The sequence below is a fragment of the Tursiops truncatus genome, chromosome 10 (assembly GCF_011762595.2).
Source record: "Tursiops truncatus isolate mTurTru1 chromosome 10, mTurTru1.mat.Y, whole genome shotgun sequence".
In the NCBI taxonomy this organism is placed as follows: domain Eukaryota; kingdom Metazoa; phylum Chordata; class Mammalia; order Artiodactyla; family Delphinidae; genus Tursiops; species Tursiops truncatus.
In genome coordinates, this window is record NC_047043.1 from 29,659,899 (window position 1) to 29,680,506 (window position 20,608).

Below are 20,608 nucleotides of genomic sequence, written 5' to 3' on the forward strand. Positions count from 1 at the left end.
CCTAAGATTCTATGATAATGACCTACTTAAGGAGAGAGAGTTACTAAAGAAAAATAAAACACAAGAACTGCCATACAGGGCTTCTTTAAAAAATAATAATAATACTGGTCTCCAAGCACCCCAGGGCTTCTCTAATACCCTGTGAATGAGGCCTCAACAATCCCAGCTCCCCAACGTCTGGCCTGTGTGATACTGGACGAATTACATAACCTATCTAACTTCAAGGTGCCTAATGTGTATAATGGGAATAAATAAGAAGAGCTCCCTCTTAAATTTGTTTTGAAGATTAAATGAGGTAATGTAGGAAAGAGCTTAGCACATGGAAAGAACCCAATAAATGTTCACCACTGTTAAAGCATCTACTTTACTGAGCCTTCATTCTGTATTTATGTTTCCAGCCCATAACCTCTTATTTCTAGCAAAGGGCCATTTTTAGAAAGCTTCCTGTAGTTTTGAAGTCTGCCATTTGGAGACCATATCTGCACCGGTCACTTTGATACCCTTTACAATCATTTAACCTGAATCGTGTTCCTTCTTAGTCTTAAGCTTCTCCCAGACCAAGAAATCCTAATCTGTTTAGTGTGTTTTCTAATACTGTATGCTTCAACTTTTTTCAAACTTTTAGTGGGGGGAAAAGAAAAAAAAAAGGCTATAAAATAGCAATAAAACGTCCAATCACTAAGAAAATGTAATCCTATCATAAATATATGATTACATCATATTTGCTTTGTTGTGGACAATTATTAATGCTTACAATAGAGAAAAGTCACCTTAACCTGATCTCATAAACGATTTCTGAACTCAACTTCCTGAAGAAACCTGAGACTTCTGAGATTCACTCTGAACTTGGATGAGTCAGAGCAGGTGACAGGTGTTTTTAGGCACCGCCGGCCAATCCTAAGGTTACTAATAGGGAAGAGTGAGTATAGGGCCTAGCTCTGAGACAAACCTACTAATTAACCATTAACAAACAAGAAACCGTCTTCATCAACCTCAGGCCCCACAGCGCTAGTAGAACATATTCCTTTCCTATACCCCATGCAGAGTTGTACTGAATGTTTCGTCCTTTTGAGTCTGCAGAAACATGGAGAAGTACCCTGTCCTTCCACTCCAACATAAACAAGAATATCCTTGACTTTTTGGGTCTCAGAGGCTTGAGGTGCCAATCATCGCCTTGATACTACATCCTGGGTGACCAGAGATTACCTATGAGCACCCACAAGTTTTCAGAAAATAACTGAACTCTATTTCACAGACATTCCCAGAAGACAAGAAAACTGCCGTTGAACTTGAAATCGTCTTAGGGTGCTTTAAAAACGATAATTCGTTATTTTCCTATGGCAATCTTCGGAAACAGCAACAATATTACTTTTATTACTATATTCTAGAAATTCAAAGCATTGACAGGAGTCTCTATATAGATATGACAATTTAGAAACAAAACCCTGGGTGTTGGTTTTTTTACGGGCTCATACTCTTTTGTGCTTGGGAAACCTGAAATACTAAACAGCACAGGGGCGTTTTAATAGGACTCCACCCCTATTTCTCCCCAAACTTCTCTCCTTTCACCTAACAAAGGGGAGGGGGGAGTTTAAAGGGAAGTCATAATCAAGTATGACCTGTAACATAAACTTGAGAGAGAAGATCAGGTCTTCCCTATACAATGGGCTGCTGTGCTCACAGCAGGATGTGACTAATCACAATGACTCAATGCGAGAGAAGAGGAAGAAGCAGAAGACCTAGGGCAGGGCAGAGCTCCTGGAGGCACTGGGGACGACACCGAGGAGAAAAGTCTTCAGTCTAACTGGGAACCCGTGATAGGAACCGCCACCAGGCTTCCGAGGTCAGGCTAGTGACTGGACACCTCAGACCTACAGCTGTACAATTCCACAAGAAACTGTAGACCAAATCTAGCTACCAAGAGCTCAGGTTAAATAAAGAGGAGCCAGTCACTTGACAAAAAGAATCCCTTCAGCATTTGTTCCAACTAAGGCAATGTCTGTTGGACAAATTTTAAAAAGACACCAGAGAGGCACAAACTACCGGGTGTAAGACAGGCTCAAGGATGTTTTGTACCACAAGGGGAATACAGCTAATATTCTGTCATAACTGGAAATGGAAAGTAACCTTTAAATATTGTATAAAAGCTTAAAAAAATTTTTTTTAATTAAAAAAAAAAAAAAGACACCAGAAGTCCAGGGGCCCACACACACTTTGCACTTTCTCTCCCAACGCACTAAAGTTGAGGGCAAGGTTCTTGTTTAGCTATCCCTTTTTCACCTACAAAGTACCAATCGTCATTACTGCCACCTTAACAGGGCTTTTGGGGTGGGGGGGGCAGTTTTTACATGCTATTCTGGTGAGTCAGCAAACCATCCATTTTTATTGTGACGAACAGCTTCTGTACGCCTACATGGCAGTGCAATGGCCTAAGGGATAGATAAGTAACAAAAGACATTTCTTGCCGTGCAAAAGCTTATACATGCAGGTGGGGAAAGTAAGACTAACAGATATAAAACAAGTAACTTAAAAATGTTCAAAGTATGTCCCTGTGTTTTTCAAAAAGCTCTAAAGATAGACATGAACCACAGGACACCAATATCAGTGTGAATTTTGTAAGATCTCCTTCTAGGGTGGGGTTCCTTCAGCTTAGGCTACTTGGAGATTGAGCCATCCGCTTTCCATTCTATAGACCCCAAAACATAGAAGTACAGGAGGCAACGTTCCCAGGAGATGCTCAAAAATTGATGCTACTTGGGGGAGAAGTGGTTCACACGTCTTAAGTGGTCTTTGCATCAGGCAAAAAATGGGGACAACCATTTATCTAAACCGTGGATATGAGGAAAGCAAGCTCTCTCCTTTGAGCTGGACTACAGCTTCTGAAGTTCAATAACGGATATGGGGAAAAGGAAGCAGGGCCATGCATTTCCTAAAATGATTTGTAAAGAGTCATGGGCTCTAAGAGTATCCAGGCTTTCAAATGACTGAGAAGCTAAATTTCATGTCTGCCTACTTGAACTCTGAACACTTGGGGTCATAATAAGAGAGGAATAAAGAGACAGATGGTTAGAAAAAAAGGCACCGTAGGAAAAGGAACTGACTCCAGGAGAACAGGGAGAAGTCTCTTAATGAAGAAGTTTGAGTGGGGAGAGCAGAGTGGGCAGACAGCTTTAGAAAAGCCCAGGGAAAGATACACATGGAAACTCAGTGGTTGCTATTAACGAGCCCCCTTTGGTAAACACTCTGGTTAGACGTCTGTGGGTGTGAATGAAGGGCTGCTTTCCTAAGAACCGCTCGCAACAGGGTACACCTTGGACACGGTGCTGAACTTCACGCAGACACGGGAGGAAACAAGTCAACAGGGGCCAAGCCTGAACCAGCACACAAGCGACTGCTTCCTGTCTGTGCTGCCAGTGGGCTGCTGTGTAATGTGGCAGGACAGGGGCCGGTGATTTCTGCCATGTGCGCCCCAGTGAGCACCTGCTGCATCTGGGGAGCCCAGTCCATTCAGAGAGCATCACATTCCCACCCCTTCTCCTCCACCCATTTCCCCCTCCTCAGCACTCAACTCGGGCTGCGCAAACCTCCAATATTTCATGAGAAAACTGGGGTACTTAAAATGAACTGCACAGACAGTTCTCCTCGTTGAAGATTATGCCTCTCCCTTGAAACCAGGGTCAAAGTCAATCATCTCAATGGAGAGAGGCAGCTTTACAATTTCCTATCCTAGACTATTTCTGTCATATTACTGTCATTCATAAGACAAATATACTCACATTCTTAGCTCCGTGAATTCCCATTTCCAAACATTTACACTAAATGGTAAATCTTAAATCCTATGTCTTCTCTAATAACCCTGCTAACTAGACTGGAGTTTTAGAATGAGCTTTCCCGCTCACTTCCCGTTCTCCTGACCAAGAGGGAACACCGTTGGAAAACAAACAGGCACTTCCAAGTGCAGGGGGAGCGCTGGATAGGGGGCTCTGGCACTAACTGTGCAGCTGTGCACCAGTAGTTCACCTTCTCTGAGTATCGCTGTCATCAGGTGTAGATGAGAATGGATGGGTTATCTCTAAGATGTTTTCCAGCAATAAAATGCTATGATTCTAACTACTCGGAAAATTGGGCTCCCAACCCTCAGTCCTTTCTGGAGTCGGTAGTTGCAACAGCAAGGACCAAAGCCGCCCTGAGCTGATCTGGGGCGGCTGGGAGAGGAACTGATGGGGGCTGACACTCGCGGTGTGTCCCATCACAGAGCGTTGTGGCCCACGTCGGCAGAGAAGGCACCAAGAGCGGGAGTTTGACTCCCCTCCTGTCCCCAGCCAGGCGGTCTCTCCAGCTGACTAAGGTGCCACCAGAGTCGCTCGGCAGACCACCAGCCCAGCCGATTCCAGACCTTAAGGCTGAAATCTGAGAAAAAAGCAGCATCCTGTTCGGATAGAACCGGATGCTACGCAGGGTGCACCAGGCATGATGAGTCATGTGTCCGTACAAACAATGGGAGGAGGGGGACTTAGTAAATCCTAGGGGACCATGGTGGGGAAGAGAATGAGAAATGACAGGTACAGCCTGAGACGTCACAGCCCCTAACAAAATGTCAAAAGAAAAACCAGAAGGAAGTTAAGACAAGGTAATGAGAAGTGCCTTTTCTCAGTACCACCAATTTGGGACTGGAAGGAACTCATCACTGTCTTACAGAAAATGAGGGGATTTTCTTATTTTCTTTTTAGTTAGGGCTTCTCGCTGACAGAGCAGAGTCTGCAGAGTTCTTCCTTGTATTAAGGAAAACATGTCTCCCTGGAACTCCACTCACTCCTCATTGTAGCTTCGCTGCCTGGGATTCCTTGTCCACATGACAGTTATTACATTATTTGAAGATAATGCCTTTAAAGCTTACTACACGATAGACAATACTTTTACATTCTCTTACTCCATTTACCTAGAAAAATCTAATAGAAGAAACAAAAGGCTATACCATATGTCACACCTAACCTGGCCTCAGCCTCGGCACATCCGGGACCTCAGTGTAAAGGTAGCAGAGGGAAGGGAACTAGCTACAAACAGGTAGGACCAGAATTTGAGAAATAACTGGGATGTGGTGCTGGCCAGGGGAAGTGACCTTAGTTCAAATCACAGCATTGAAGTGGATGCAGGAAATTCAAGTTCAAATCAGGCTATTAACATCTAGTGGGTGAGATGATAGCAGTCGGGATGTTACAGAAGGTCCCCAGACATGGTGAAGCCTGTTGTCGGATGGATGATGGTATTGTCCATGGTTCCAAGAACTAGCTCCCACTCCTTCGTTCAAAAAATATCTATTGAGTACCTCCTCTGGTACTCTGCTAGGTTCTAGAGATATTAATGGTGAATAAAGAGTCTGCCTGCCCTCATAGAGTTTACAGTTTTGTGGGAGATGCTGACATTAACCAACTAATCATATAACTGTGATAAGTGCTAAAAAGGAGATGTCCTTGGCATCATAAGAATGTACAGTGGGGGACTCCAGCCAAGTCTGGGGAAGGCTTCTCTAACGATGAGATGATTAGAGAAGGGCAAGCAGAAGTCCAGTGGATATGTAGGTGGGGTTAAGAGGGCTTTAGGTAAAGCGAACAGCATATATCAAGTTCCTGGGATGGAGGCAGCAGAGCTTTTTTGGAGAGTTGAGAAAGCCAGTGTGGTTGGACGACTGACAAAAGGTTCAAGACAGTGTGAGAAGAGACTGGAAAACAGGTAGGGAGGATCCAGGCTATGCAGAACCTGCTGGGTCACGCGAGAGGTTTTGGTCTTTATCCAAAGTGCAACGGAAGGTCACGGGGGTGTTTTTAAGTATGGGGTGATATCATCAGATTCACATTTTTAAAATCTCCCTCTGACAGCATCATAATAGAAACAGGGCAGAGGTCCAGCCCAGGACACACACAGGGAAGGGTGGGTAGGGAAAACAGCAGCTGAAACAGATGCAAGGGTGGAGTCCAGGAGCTGCACTCAGGGAACCAGGAAGCAGCCTGAGGCACTCAGCTGCCTCTGCACATGGTCCAACCAGGGGGGCTGAGGTCCTGAGATGCCTCAGCTGGACCAGATTGGCTCTGGGTGGGCAGGGTGAGCCTGCGATCAAGGGCCTTGGGCCTGCAGCTGTGATCTGGGCAGCCTCCACCTCATACTTTCTGGTTCAGGGGTAAAGCCTGGGCATCTGTACATGGAACAAGCTCCCCAGGTGATGCTAATACACGCCAAAGTTTGAGAACAACAGGCATCATTTTTACTGATGATTGTTAGAAAGGAAAATTACCCAACACTACTCTGAATTAATCTTCCCTATCAGGAAGAACGACCTTCAAATAGAATGAGCAGAACAAACATGCTTAAGAGGAATTTAAGGCCCAAGAGACGTGAGGAGATACGAGAGAGCAACCCACTGCTTTAAATGAATTCAGGTTCTTGCTCCAAGATGAATTACACCCCACAACATTGCAAGAATGTATGGAGACTGGCAGACAAAGGGCTTCTCTTTGACAGAGCAGGGTCTGCAAAGTTCTTCCTTGTATTAAGGAAAACGTGTCTCCCTGGAACTCCACTCACGCCTCATCGTAGCTTCGCTGCCTGGGATTCCTCATCCACACGACAGTTATTATTTGAAGATAGTGACTTTAAAGTTTACTACATGATAGACAGTACTCTTATCTCTTTCCCCATTTACCTTTCCTGAGAATGGCATTGCCTCGGATAAAAATCTAAATTGCAGCTAGTTTTCTGGAGCCATTGATTGCAGACCACTATAAACACCTGAGTCCCTTTCAAAAGCCTGTGTATAATCAACACTTCACACTTGATGCTCAAAGTGACTATCAGAAAGCAGAATGGGTTCACTAAAAACTTGTTTCCTAGGATTACGAGAGCAATAGGTTAAAAGAAAGCTCCTTTGTCTGCTGTGCATCTTGGCCTCAGCAAGATACACACCTTACCTCTAAAGCGATGTACAGGTAGTTAAAAGGCCCACCAGAAAGTGGCTGTTGATACGGGTCATGGTCAGCTTCGAGAGAGGAACACAGTGGCATATTCAAGGGCATGATAATCCTAGTTACGTCCTGCATCTTCAGCAAAGTCTTTAAGAATGAAAAGCAACCTTCCTAAGCTTCAAGATGAGACAAAATTGGGAGAAACAGTCAACATGCTGGATGAGGAACCAGAGCTATAAAATAACCCTACAAGATGGAAGGAGGAGGTGAAAGTGACACAATGAAGTCGACAAAGAACAAGAATACAGCGCTGCATTTGGTCAACTCCAGGACGGCACGGGGGAAGTCTGCCCCAAGAGCAGAGTTTTTCATGGACTGCAAGCCACAGTGTGATGGGATGACAACAAGTCAGCACAATCTTGAGGTGGATTAACAGAGCATGAGTGGACCCCTCCCCACTGGTCAGCGCTGGAGGGTTGTGTTTTCTCGAGGTAGGGTCAGCCCAGAGCCCTGGAGAAGACAGAACAAGGCATGGGACCTCCATCTGTCACACGAGGAATGGTTAAGGGATGGCCAAGAGCTCCCATCTACCCTCAGCCTTTCCATGAGACACCTACTTCCCAGCTGAACTGAAGCTTGGATTTCCCCATGTTCTTCCTCCTAACCTTTCCGCTTAGCTGTTGCTCACTCTCCAAGGTCACAAGATGAGCCAACTCCTCTTCAGAAGTTCTTCTGTCTTTACCCTAACCTACCAACCTCCAGAACATTCTTTCTTCCACATTGGTAAGTGGCTCAACATCTTCCTCGTTTCCCTGACTTGCACTGAGTCCTGCTGAGTCCTAGAGACACTGTCATTCCCACTGACCATCCACCACTGCAGAGCCCACTTCTGTCCACAAGCTGCAACTACTTCAGGAGACAATCACTGCTGACTGGCTCTTCCCAGCATCTCTGTCCTTACCTGGGTCCCCAGTGATGCTCAAAGTCATTTTCCTTTCCCCCCACTCACCTTGCTGACAGCCCCAAAGGTGTACTGTTCTTCTAATCCTTTCCCCTACACCCTCCCCACCTAAAACCACCTTGTCAAACTTCACCTTCCCGGGACACTGATTTCTAATTTCAGCCCTGAGAGTTCCAGAATCTCCTGGTGCCTAAGTTTTCTCTCTCTTTTTTTTTTTTTTTTGCGGTACGCGGGCCTCTCACTGTTGTGGCCTCTCCCGTTGCAGGGCACAGGCTCCAGATGCACAGGCTCGGCGGCATGTGGGATCCTCCCGGACCAGGGCACAAACCCGCGTCCCCTGCATCGGCAGGCGGACTCTCAACCACTGCGCCACCAGGGAAGCCCGCCTAAGTTTTCTTATTCGCTAAACAGGGTTCACAATACTGACTCTTCTGTGAAATCTGTTACAACCGTTTTTAAACAGTTAAAAAGCAAGTCCTTATCAAAATAAACAAAGCCCTGGAAAGAATCTGATGGTCTTAACTGGGAATAGTGCCATACAATTTTATTCCTGGAATACTTCTGCATATATTAAAATGAAAAAAATGGAATGAAAATACTTTTCAAACTGATAACATCTGTAATATAATGTTGCTGCTATTAATACCACATAGTACAATAAACTCCAGCTCTCTGTTTGAAGGCCTGGGTGCCCATCCACAATTCAGCATCAAAATACACCATTAGAGCATCCACTATATCAAACCGCACGCCTGACTCGCCCCTCTCCCGGGGTAGCCCTGGAGGTTGAATATTTCATTCAAAGTTCGACTCCTATTCTGATCATTCTTCCCAGAATCCATAGCAAGAGGTAAAAAGGGGCAAGAAGGGTCCCTAGGCAACTAGTAAAGACACGCATACATATGGGTACACATATACACACATACATCTACGTAAAGCTCAAACTAAATATAAAACTACAAAGAGAAAGATGATGCTTTGGAAAAGGATGAGAGAACGAAACCCAGACTTCCTCTGGGCAGAGTCCTTAAGTCAGGCTAGAAATGGAAGAGTCTTGGGGAAGGACAAGAAGAGGCATCATGAAGGAGATCGATTCTCCTTATCATGATTCGATATTAACTGAGCACCTTGTATTCCAGACAGGAGAACGTTACGAAGACAAGATTTTGGAACTCAAGAAATTGATTTTTCTTGGAACATTACCCGTCTTGTGTTTCTCCAAAAGCGTAATAAAGTCAGAACATCTTCAGTTAATAGGGAATTCCAACCGACAGAAGTCCAGAGACCTTTAAGGAGCTCATCTACGAATGATGCCAACAGTTACAGTGACCACACAGCACACTGACAGCCAGCCCTTCACAGGGTCATACTGAGCTTTATCCTTCAAAGCAGCCCAGGCCGGACCTGAACTCCACTCTTCCTTAGTAGATGGCTGCCAGAGCTGAAGAGGTGTGAAATTTGTGCTATTTCTTCATAAGAACTGTAACCAGCAACCTCCTCTGAAGAGCTTTCCCGCTCACACGTGTGCGTGGCAGCAGTAAATTTTCCTGGTTATTCTGCCCAAAAGATCTCAAAGGAAGAAGACAGGACAAGACTCTGCAGTAACTTCAGAAATGAAAACACAGCACCACCCAACTGAAAGAACAGAACTTCCAACCACCTGCCTTGAGTGTGGTGATTTCAGTTCCTTAAGACACGAGATGCCTATAGGTGAGTAGGACCACAGTGATCGTAAAGCAGGGGACCTCATTTGACTCCCACTCCCCACATCCTACAATTCTTCTCATGCTGAAGGCACCCGCAGTCATCCTTCCTGCTCAGTAACAGTCACTGTGCCCCTCGTGGGGTCATCCTCCTCACACTCACAGCCACCGCCACCCACCCTCGCCCGCTTCACCTCCCCACTTGTTTTCACCCGAAAGAATTGCGGGGTCACTCGGCACTTGAATAGGACGGTAGTTTGGGACACGGCTGCTCAGCTGTGCTTTCCTATTTCTAGAAGGCTTTGCTGGTAAATGTCTCCGTGCAAGCACAGCGGCCTGAGGGCTAAAACAGCCAAACACATACACAGCTGAAGCCCAGCTGGCCAGGATCCTCTTATTGCTTAAAGGGGCATGTTTGCCAAGGGGACACAGCAGCAGACTGAAGTTGGGCAGAAACGACTTCGCTTCGGGCGAGGTAACCGCTGATAAGATCATCATCATCCTACATGATGCCTGGCAAGTTGATTTTCAAGATATCCCTAAAAAGGTGACCTTGAATATAGGCTAATAGAGAACTGTCCTTTAATTAGCAAAAGCAATTATATTGCATTTTAAAACTTAATTCAGATACTCCTAATACATCCCTTTTATGAACATTTCGTCTCTGAGGATCCTAAATAATATCTGATGGAGAAAGAAAAAGATATTGGTCCATTAGGACACGTGCCACTCAGACAGTCAGCAACATGGCCGACTCAATGGCCATGAGGCTGGTTGCCCACTAAGAGTCTGGAACTCACAGTCAACTATAGTAGCTCAAGAGGCCTTTAGCAGCTCATTCCTCGAAGAGTCCATTTCCTCCACCTATAAAATATGTACTTTACAGAATTGTTTTAAGGCTTTAACGAGAACTTTATGTAAAACTAGTTTGTAAATGGTAAAGAGCTGCACAAATGAAAGTCTGAAATGGGAGGAAACTGGGCCAAGCGGGACGTACGCTGCAGCCTCCTGAGGGTGCCTGGTGGTTGAGTGCACAGGACCCTCCAGCTACATGAATCTGGCCTTAATTCCTATATTTATGACTCACTGGTGTGTAAGTGGGACCTTGAGCAAGTTACTAGCCTCTCGGACCCTCGGTTTTTACAACAACGCTACCCATCTCATAGAACCGTTGTGAGAAATGCCTGCTACACGATACACAGTCAATAAATGGCAGCTAAGAGTAATCCAATCAAATAGGTACTAGAAAAATATTCAGGGTAGGATAATAATGGGTCACACTTCCTGAAGAAGTCAAACACCGGTTCATTCATTCATCACCAAACCGAAAGTCACCAAGCAGTGGGCACCACAGAAGACAACAGGGACACAGAGGTCAGTAAAACATGGCCCTAGACTTTGAAAGTTCAAACTCTGACGGAGGAGACAGACGTGTACACAAATAATTGTCACCACGTGCAACGGTGGTGTGGGAGCCTTAGACTCAGCTTGGGTGGGCTGGAAGAAGCCCGACAGAGGTGACAACATTTGACCTGAGTTCTGAATGCGACCATCCTTCATTCCCTCTGGGGCTACTGCAGTCACTTCCTAAAGGATGACCCTGTTCCTACCACTGCCCCCTTATGATCCATGCTTCACACAGCAGCCAAAGGAGTTCTTAAAAGCATGTGAATAAGATAATGTCATTCTCTTGCTTCACATCCTTCAATAGCGCCCCACTGTGGTCTGGACAAAACCCACACTCCTTACCAGGGCCTTGAAGACTCTCCTTAATTGAGTCCCTGCCCGCTCCCCTTTTTCACTCCGCTCTACCTATCCTGACCTTTCTGTCCCCTGCACACACCGCATCACTGCTCCCTGAGAGCCTTTGCCTGAGTTTCCCCTTGGCCAGAAATGCTGTTCCTCAGAGATCTTCAAAGCTCTTCAAACTTTCCAACCAAAATTAGCTTCTTCCCTCCCTACACTGCTCTCTCTCCCACTACTCTATTTCATTTCCCCAAAGTTTCTATTATTATCTGAAATTACCTTACATGTATGCTTATTGACCCAATCGCTGACTCTATGTCACTAAAATGTGAGCCCCTGGTGAAGAGTAACTATACTATCTTGTTCTCTTACATTAATGCCTGGCAAAAAATAATCACTCAATAAAATCGCAGAATGCCCACCCCTAAGGTTACATGAATTTCCCAATCCACCAAGGGCCTGAGTCAGCTTTTTTATCCTCTAGATGCGGCTCACCCATCCAGAGAGTACTGAGTTCAAAACAGTGCTTATCTTGAGCAACATCTCCTAACACAGTCTCCCTACTCCACTGCTACCACCATGCTCTGAATCAAAAGAAGTGGACATTTGTGACAAGCTAGGTGTTTCCTAGCACCCAGAGACAGGCAACCGATGTCTGAAATATTAAAAAAAAAAAAAAAAAAAAAAAAAGAGGTGCAGAGGAAGCAACTTCCTCAGGAAGCCATGGGGAGGCCCTGGGCCCTCAGGCAGAACGTCGCCATTAAAGACCTCAACAGAGTGACAGGTCAGACCTGCACTGCAAAGAAGCCAGCCCACCATATGGCCAGGACCTTGAGCCCTAGGAACTGTAAGACACACTAATATGAAACACTAAAGGCTTAGGACTTCTTCACTTTACAATTCCTAATTTCATTTCACTTTTCTGGGAGTTCGACTTGCCTTCTATGCTGGCATGTAGGAGAACTCATAGTGACTATACAACCATGATCACTGTCTACAGTTTGGGGGTAAGAGCTTGAGATATCAAGAGAGCCAAGCCGATCGATGAGAGATAACTGGGCCATTTCTGTTACAAATACCTTTAGCCAAAGGATTACGTGAACTAAAATGCAGGTGTGGCATATTGCAAAGAAGTTACAAAATCCAGTCTCTTAAGGAGAATTGAAATTTAATCATGTGAAAATGTAGACCCTAAACTGAAATGATACCAAATGATTTAACCACGTACGTGTTCTACTGAAATGTGATTTCTGCTGTTATTGTTCATCAGAAGGGAACAAAGGCACCCTGGGGTGGGAAATCAGGAAGAACGGTCAACACGAACCAGGCATGATAGTCCAACCCTTCTTGCGATGATTTCTTCTTATCTAAACTTTCATTCATTCGACATTTAATGAGACGCTAGCTACCACTGTGCTAGGCACAAAAGAAAATAAACGCCCAGAATAAATCCCTCAGAGAATTTCTAATCTAGAGGGGAGATACAGAAGCCATAAAATAAGGCTACCTCAACTGAAGCTTAGAGGATGGACAGGCAGCCTGCAGATGAAGGTTCCAAGACTTTCATGAAGAAGATAACAGTGACCTTGAAGGATGGGTGGACCTTGTCAACAGCAAGAGACCGCCATAGATAGAACAGTGTAAGTCAGGGGGTACAGAGGGAAGACGTGTACATTATAGCCTTGGGATAGAATGTGGCTGTACAAGGGCTGGGAAAGATAACTCTTCACTTAGACTTTAACTCAAGGACAGAACTTTTCTGCTCTCCCCCATGTTCCCTAAGACCCAATTCTCTACATGTGGTTCACTCTAACTTACACTTATTAAATAAATAAGAAAATGAATCCAGGGAGAAAAAAATGATCTATTCAATTCACTTTGAAGTTGCTGCTGCTACGGATGTTTCTGGGTTGTCCTAATAATCCAGGTCATTGTAGAACTCCGCACATCTTTGGTTATGGGTAGATACTTGTATTGTCTCACTGACGACATGCGGGGGTTTAAAGAAAGGGCATGTGGCCAACAGTGGGTAGGGGCAGCATGAATGTGTGTGTAAGTCTGCAAATTTGGAAAGCTCAAGGAAGTTGTAGGGCCCAATACCTTGTGGATACTTTAAAAAATGAGGAGATTCATCTATGAATCAGTTCTACTGATGCCATCATCCCAAAACGCAGAGCTAATACTCTTGTACTATAATTCCAGAAAGTGATATTTTCGTTTTTAAGAATACATCCAGTGAATATTGAAATACTGTTTTTAAATGATCATGATGGAATTGCAGCATGATATGGTATAAGACCAAACATACTGCCTTAGGAGTCAAGAGACCGAATTCTGCTCTGTCACTAACGTGCTGTAAAACTGCAGACAAGGGGCTTCCCTGGCGGCGCAGTGGTTGAGAGTCCGCCTGCCGATGCAGGGGACACGGGTTCGTGCCCCGGTCCGGGAAGATCCCACATGCCGAGGAGCGGCTGGGCCCGTGAGCCATGGCCACTGAGCCTGCGCGTCTGGAGCCTGTGCTCTGCAACGGGAGAGGCCACAACAGTGAGAGGTCCACGTACCGCAAAAAAAAAAAAAAAAAAAAAAAAAAAACTGCAGACAAGGAGCTTAACCTCCGTGAGCCTCCTGACGGGGAGGAGGCTGATGCCTGGAGGTGAGCATGGTTGGTGGAGGTGGCCAGGCTTTTGCTCGGCTCACATGCTCATCCGGCAGCAACGTGCCCCGGGCCTCCTTGGAGCCTCCCTCCCTGCACTCCTATGTGGGGTCAGGGGTGCTGCTAAAATGTAGATCCTCTTCACAACGTTTACCTAGCTTTCGGTTAATGATATCTAAGGTAGCTTTGGATTCTAAAATGTCCTCTGGGTCCTATTTTCTGGTGTCATCTTTAGGTTTGAGGACAAAGCCTTGAGAAAAGCTTCTTCTTAAATGAATCTAGCAGCACACAGGTTCCGAAGGCCATTTTAAAGGCTTTAGCCATCAGCAAAATATAATTAGTAAACAGTTAAGGATTAAAATATAGAAATCACACATTTAAAGAACCCAGGGGTTGCCAAATCACAGAACATATATTTTTCTTATATATATCTTATTAGCCATCGTAAGACCCTTACAAATCATATATAAACACTTCTATATATGTATACACATACTTCTACACATACACACACACACACACACACACACAGAATCTAAGGATTACTATAAAGACAAAAGTACAGCTGTTATGAACCTTAATCAATGATCTAAAATCCATCACTTTAACAAACTACTGTATATAAAATAAATAAGCCATAAGGATGTATTGTATAGCATGGCGAATACAGCCAATATTTTATAATAACTATAAACAGAGTATAATCAAGAAAAATTTTGAATCACTACGTTGTACATCTGAAACTAATATAATATTGTAAAAACTATATGTCAATAAAAAAATAAAAAAATTCAGTCCATTACTTTAAATGTAGTAGCACGCCGCACAGCGACAAGCTTCAAATTCACAAGTTGGTGTGAATTTCACCCTGGCATTTTCATCAAGGACCCATGTCTAGTGAACACACTAACCTGACTCCTACATTTCAATAACTGGAGATTTATTTAAACCTAACACATGGCTATTCTTCACAGCGTTCTATGTTTCTTCTCTCATGCAGATATCTGGTTCTCTTCAGTGTTTAGATATTTTATTTTTATAGTTCTACATTATTTAAAAAATACATACTCAGGCATATCCATATATTCAGACTAATACACATAGACCCACAGAAACCTAAGTAAATATCCAAAAAGACATATACCTAATAAGGGCAGGACAGAAGGAGAGGCAGGTAATTTCGTTTATAAACAATTATGCTTATAAACCGTTAAAGACACTCAAAACCTAACGGCTACAGACAAAAACCTAACCATTAGACAAGATCCAAGTTGAGAGTTTATTGTACATTTTGAGTTATTTTCCTTCCCATCTAGTCGCTCTGCTAACAATAGTAACTAGATGACATGTTGAGTTCCTTGCTGCTCTCAGTACTGTGATCTGCAAATGAAAGACCTATGATGATTAGCACACTCTCTTGTCACCATGGCATAAAAGCAAGCAGACTAGTCCTACAGGAAGATCTGCTTTTGCCCAAGTGGGGCAGGAAAAAAAAAAGGGTTGGGAGTCTTAACGCACCAAATGTGAATGATTGGTCTGTAATGCGATGCTGATATTAATTTTTAAGAAGAAAGTAAAGCAAGAAGCACACTGGAATGCATAAAGAGAAATGTCACATGGAGAACGGGAGCTCAGTGTGAATCAGAGGGGACTTCTGTCTGCCCGATGGGCCGCTCCTTGGTCTTGCCTTATAACCAGCAATTAAGGCTACCTGTTAGCCCAGGGCAATTTTCCAGCCAACTTAATGAAACAGTTATACATGTAGGAAACATTAGCCCAGATCTGAGATGGTAATGCTAATTTTCCAACAGTGAGGGTGTGATGTTATCCCCTGCACCACCTGGACACAATATAGAAACCGACAACAAACATTCTCCCAGACAGCATGGTATTACCGTCCCACCAGTGTGCAGACTGACATCGCTACAGAGGACAGCATCAGTAGAAACTTCCCCCAAATTTTATCCCAAAGTTAGTGGATACTGGTATTTGGTTTTTATTAAAAAGAAAAAAAAAAGAAGGCCAGTGTCTTCAAGTGTTGATTTCTTTCATCATAAGCCATTTCCCAGCTCCAGAAGCTTTGAAGTGAACGCGTCTCATCTGTCAGGCAGCCCCTCACCCCCAGCCTGCCGGAGTCTGCGAAAGTGAGACCTAGGAGTCTGTCTTACCTGTAATCTGACTCTGTCCTTGTGGATTAAAAGGACTTGGTGCAGAGTTCAGGGAGGGCCGTGGGTTCTGAGGCGGGACACCTACTCTCATACTGGGATGAGGAATGCGCCCTAAATCACTGAGGCGGTCAGAGAACAAACTAGGTTTAGAGTCATCAAGCTTCTGTCTGTGCCCTGGAAACAGCAAATCATAAAATAAAAGCATATTAATTAGCTGAACAATTGACCATGCTAAATAGATACGTGAACATACATACTAGGGGTTTAAGCGAAGGAATCGTCAATACTGATCTTTATAATGATGCGTCTATATAATGCCTCCCATTTCAAAGGGCTTTGTGATAAGCATCGTCCGGTGGCAAGCATCCCTGGTTCTGTTCTAGGAATGGAGAGCGGAGGGGCCCAGAGGGTGACTCGGGGCCAAGTATCAGCGGTGAGGCCCAGACACCAGAGCCCAGGAGGGACTCTCTGGGCGCCCCCTCTGGCCTCTCGGGGAGGCTGGGAAAGGTGACTGTGTCCTGGGCTGTGTTTGCTCATTTCATGAAGGAGGAAACCTCCCCTGAAAGTTGAGAATCTGTGCATGGGACACACAGTGGGCCATACTTGGGGCAGAAACAGAGACAAACACGTCTGTTAAAGGGACACTTCCGTGATGACCGTAAGTGACTTTTTCTTTTTTATGTTACCACTGTACCTTATGGAGACTCCTTTCTGAAAAATGAAAACTCAAACCGAGAAACCCCTTTAAGAGGAAAACAGAAATACAGGCAAGGAAACTCAAATCCTCGAGAGGAATGTGGACATTTTGTGATACGCCAAAGCCTGAAAGCGCATAATAAACTATGTTAAATCAGAGAGAGTGCTTTTTTTATTTTAAATCTAGTGCTGTGGTTCTGTAAGAGAAACTGAAAAATACCCTTTGGGTTACCCTGTGAATGTGGAGAATCCACTATTTAAAAAAACAAAAACAAAAACCTCACTTGGTCTCTCTTCTAGTTTATTCAAGTGTAAAATCCACAGAAATTCTAGATATTCAAGAACTATGTAAGTTGAAATATAACCAAGGTACTAAGACTTTTTAAAAATCATCCAATCATTCCTAGCAAAGAGCATGGTATTGCCTTGGTGCAGGTATAACTGGAAAACACCTGAAGCTTGATGTGACGTTAGTTAAGTGTGAAGCCGTAGAGTGGGACTATGGTGAACGAGTACAATAATGCCTACTGCCTAAACAGAAATAGCTTCCATATTCTGTACCAGTGAAGCCCTGGTACGTTGCCCCAACAGTTTAGTAAAACGTTAAGTAACGGAAGCTGATTCAAAGAAGAGCCGTTTCAGATGATGACTAGAGTAAGAATTTGCAGGAAAAGTTAAGGGCATTAGGAGTAGTATCTATAACAGAAGAAACCCTTGAAGGAGGATTATTAAGAGCCTTCGAGAATGGCAAGGTAGATTCTACAAGTAGCAAGAACACCTCATCTCCCACTTAGTACAGGACAAGAGGAATATATCAGGACAGGGTTAAGCTGAACATTAGAATTTCCCAACTATAAGCTGTCTTCCTAAGACAAATTCCTTATTTTACTTGCCCCCAAATGTATTTTCCTGTCTCCTTTTTCATTGCCTGCCCAGCCCAAAGAAAACAGACAGGAAGCCAAGGTTTGGTAATAGGAGTGTAGCTGTCTCCCCAGCCAAACATGTTCCAACTAAGGCCCATTAACTGAAATGCACCCACCACCCTATTTCCTGCCAGCGTAAGTCTGGGGCATGTGCTACAAATGAGGGGCTAAGATTGGGAGAAAAATGATCAGGAAAAACTAGGGAAACTCATTGCTTACTGATAGTCGTTTTCCCCACCATTTAGGACTTTTTAATCCATATTACACATAGATTTTAGAAATCTAAAGGATTATTCCCTAAATCTATTAGGGATTACCCAACACAAAAACTCTAAAGGAGTAATCCCTAAATCTATTAGGGATTACCCAACACAGCCCCCAGACCCCAGGAAGTGAGGTGTTCATAGATGAAGTGACCAAGGCCTGCAGAGAGAAAACAACTAGCCCATGGGTCTTAGCTACTGACTAGCTCAGTCTGGACCGGGATGCAGCCCAGGTCCTAGTGGACTCAGCCTTCCATACACCATGTGGCACCATCCATGCTGGACCCCAGCTTCTCCCTTCCTCTCCCAGCTGCTACGAAGGACTGAAAATATTCAGATCGCCAAGGTGAGGCACCTGAGGACTAAGCCCTGGGAGGTGTCAGGCTGGTTTTCAAGGCAGGCAGAAGCAGCAGCAAGGATTCAGTTACAAAGTTAACAGCTCACCCATTACCCTAAACAAACTTCCATCACTATACCTCGCTGTGTCTTACAAGGTTCACAATTAGAGAATCGTACAGTACTTGTCACACTTAGATCCATGGATTCTGTTCCTCATACACATACCAAAAAAAATAAAGGATTGCTGTGGTGTTGATACAGCTGTAAACATTAACAAGAAAGCTTATGGAATTGTCCCTGGAAGTTATTTAATAGGCCATATTTTTGGAATGGCAGATTCCCTGAGGGCTGGGGGAGCGGGGAGGGCTACACGATCTTGCATGGTTCCTTTACATACTGAGGCTTTATGTGGGCCATGGGTCACAAGAAAATTTAATAAGCTTTGCCTCTGCTTTCTACAGCCCTTTCGTTAGGTTTTCATGGAGACCGAATGAGATGTGAACTCAGTACACAAATGCGTGAGGACACGTTTATCTTCTCTGAGTCCGGTGCTTCGGGGCAGTGATAGGAGGTCGTAGGCAAGAATAAAGAACCTGGAGGAGTACGGATGTGTGTGAGAAATTTAAGAGCAGGTGAAATTTGAAAAGCCCCAATCACCTTTTGGAAATGATCTTCGAAGGCAAGCTACCGAGTATCTACACACACCCTAGAGTAATTCGGGGAACATCTATCTGCAGCTGCATCTATAAAAAAAAATACCCATTTTTCTTCCTAGAATGTCTGCCCCTTCACAGCCACCACCACGACCACAACAAAATTCTTGCAGGAGAATGAAGAGCAAAAGCCGATCGGGTTCTTCATCTTTCAACCATAACAAATAACTGCTACCGCTGAACCACATCAGGGTGACACAGGAATGACGGGATGAAAGAAGACGTACTTAAATCCTCAGCACCCAAGCCGTCCCTTCGGAAACTGGGGACTCGGAAGACAAAGGGCACACCGACTTCAATCCAGGGCAGGGTACTCTGCCACGGTACAGGGAGAACCAAACCTCATCCAAAGGGCCAAAGAGTGGATCTTCCAAGCAGGAGGAAGCTATAAAGAATGGAGAACTGCTGTCTCCACGTTCCACAGTCTTGCATATCTAAGACTACGCAAAAGCTCGGTCCTGGATCTCCTTTTCTAGTTGCACTGCCTGCCTTGATCAGTGGCTCTCCCATCCAAGCTGAATAAAAATGTTCTCTACGGAGCTTTGAAAAATATAGATGTCCATCAGCTCAATTAAATCGGGAGCTCTGGAAGAGGGTCCTGGGGAAAGTTATTCTTTAAAAGCTCACGACATAGTCCAACGTGCAGCTGAGGTAGAGAGCCACAGCCCAGGACGATCCCACAACCCCACTCACTCGAGGCCACCGACTCACGTCCATGCCTCCCCGATCGCTAGGGTGAGCCCTGACCTCTGTCCTGAGTTCCAGGTTTGTGTGTCCCTCTGCCTACTTGACTTTGACTCTCCCCTGGGACATCTCAAAGGTATCTTAAATTCAGCATACTTAAGACACAATTCTTGCTTCTTCTCTCCAAGAAACCCCGTTCCTCCCTAAGAGTCCCCCATCTCAGTACCAGTCACTCAGTCCCTTAAGCCAAAAACCTTAACACTTCCCTTGATTTCCCCTTATCCCTCACTCCCCACATTCAATCCATTAACAGATTTTGTCATTTCCATCTTGAAATGGGCCTCTGCCATTGTCTCCCTTAGTGTCCCATTCCAGGACTTTTCCATTTTCCTGAAATGCTCTCCCTGGGATTCTCTGTACAGCCCACTCCTTCTCATCCCTTAGACCTCAGGGTGAACACCACCTCCTATGAGAGGTGCCTGCCTACTAGACCCAGAATAGGTGCCCTCCCCTCGAGCACAGCCTGTTTATTTCCTTGATGGTTGTAACCACAATCTGTAATTATCTCATGCATTGATTTGTCTCCCCTGCAAGACTATGAGTCCAACAAGAACGACTGCTCTGGCATGTTTACAGCTGTAATTCTCACAACCCAGTTCAGTCCCTGCCGTACAGTAGGTGCTCAATAAATGTTTATACAATAAATGAATGAATGTTCTCCTCTTTTAGATAAATGTCTTGGTTGAGAGAAATTTTTCTGGCCCAGGATATCATATTATAGCACTATCTTTCCCAGAAAAACT

At 44.5% G+C, this 20,608-nt stretch overlaps 1 protein-coding gene across 6 annotated transcripts in view; it reads right to left on the bottom strand.

Moving 5' to 3' along the window:
* Positions 1-20,608, bottom strand: part of RUNX2 (RUNX family transcription factor 2) — a 314,495-nt gene that overhangs the window by 141,262 nt on the left and 152,625 nt on the right. For 5 of the 6 annotated variants that reach the window (XM_073810667.1, XM_033864132.2, XM_073810668.1 and 2 more), the window contains one exon: positions 16,188-16,361. The exons of the other annotated variant lie outside the window; for it this stretch is intronic. In XM_073810667.1, coding sequence (XP_073666768.1) covers positions 16,188-16,361 — 174 coding nt within the window. The remainder of the gene's footprint in view (positions 1-16,187; positions 16,362-20,608) is intronic. 6 annotated transcript variants of the gene reach the window in all.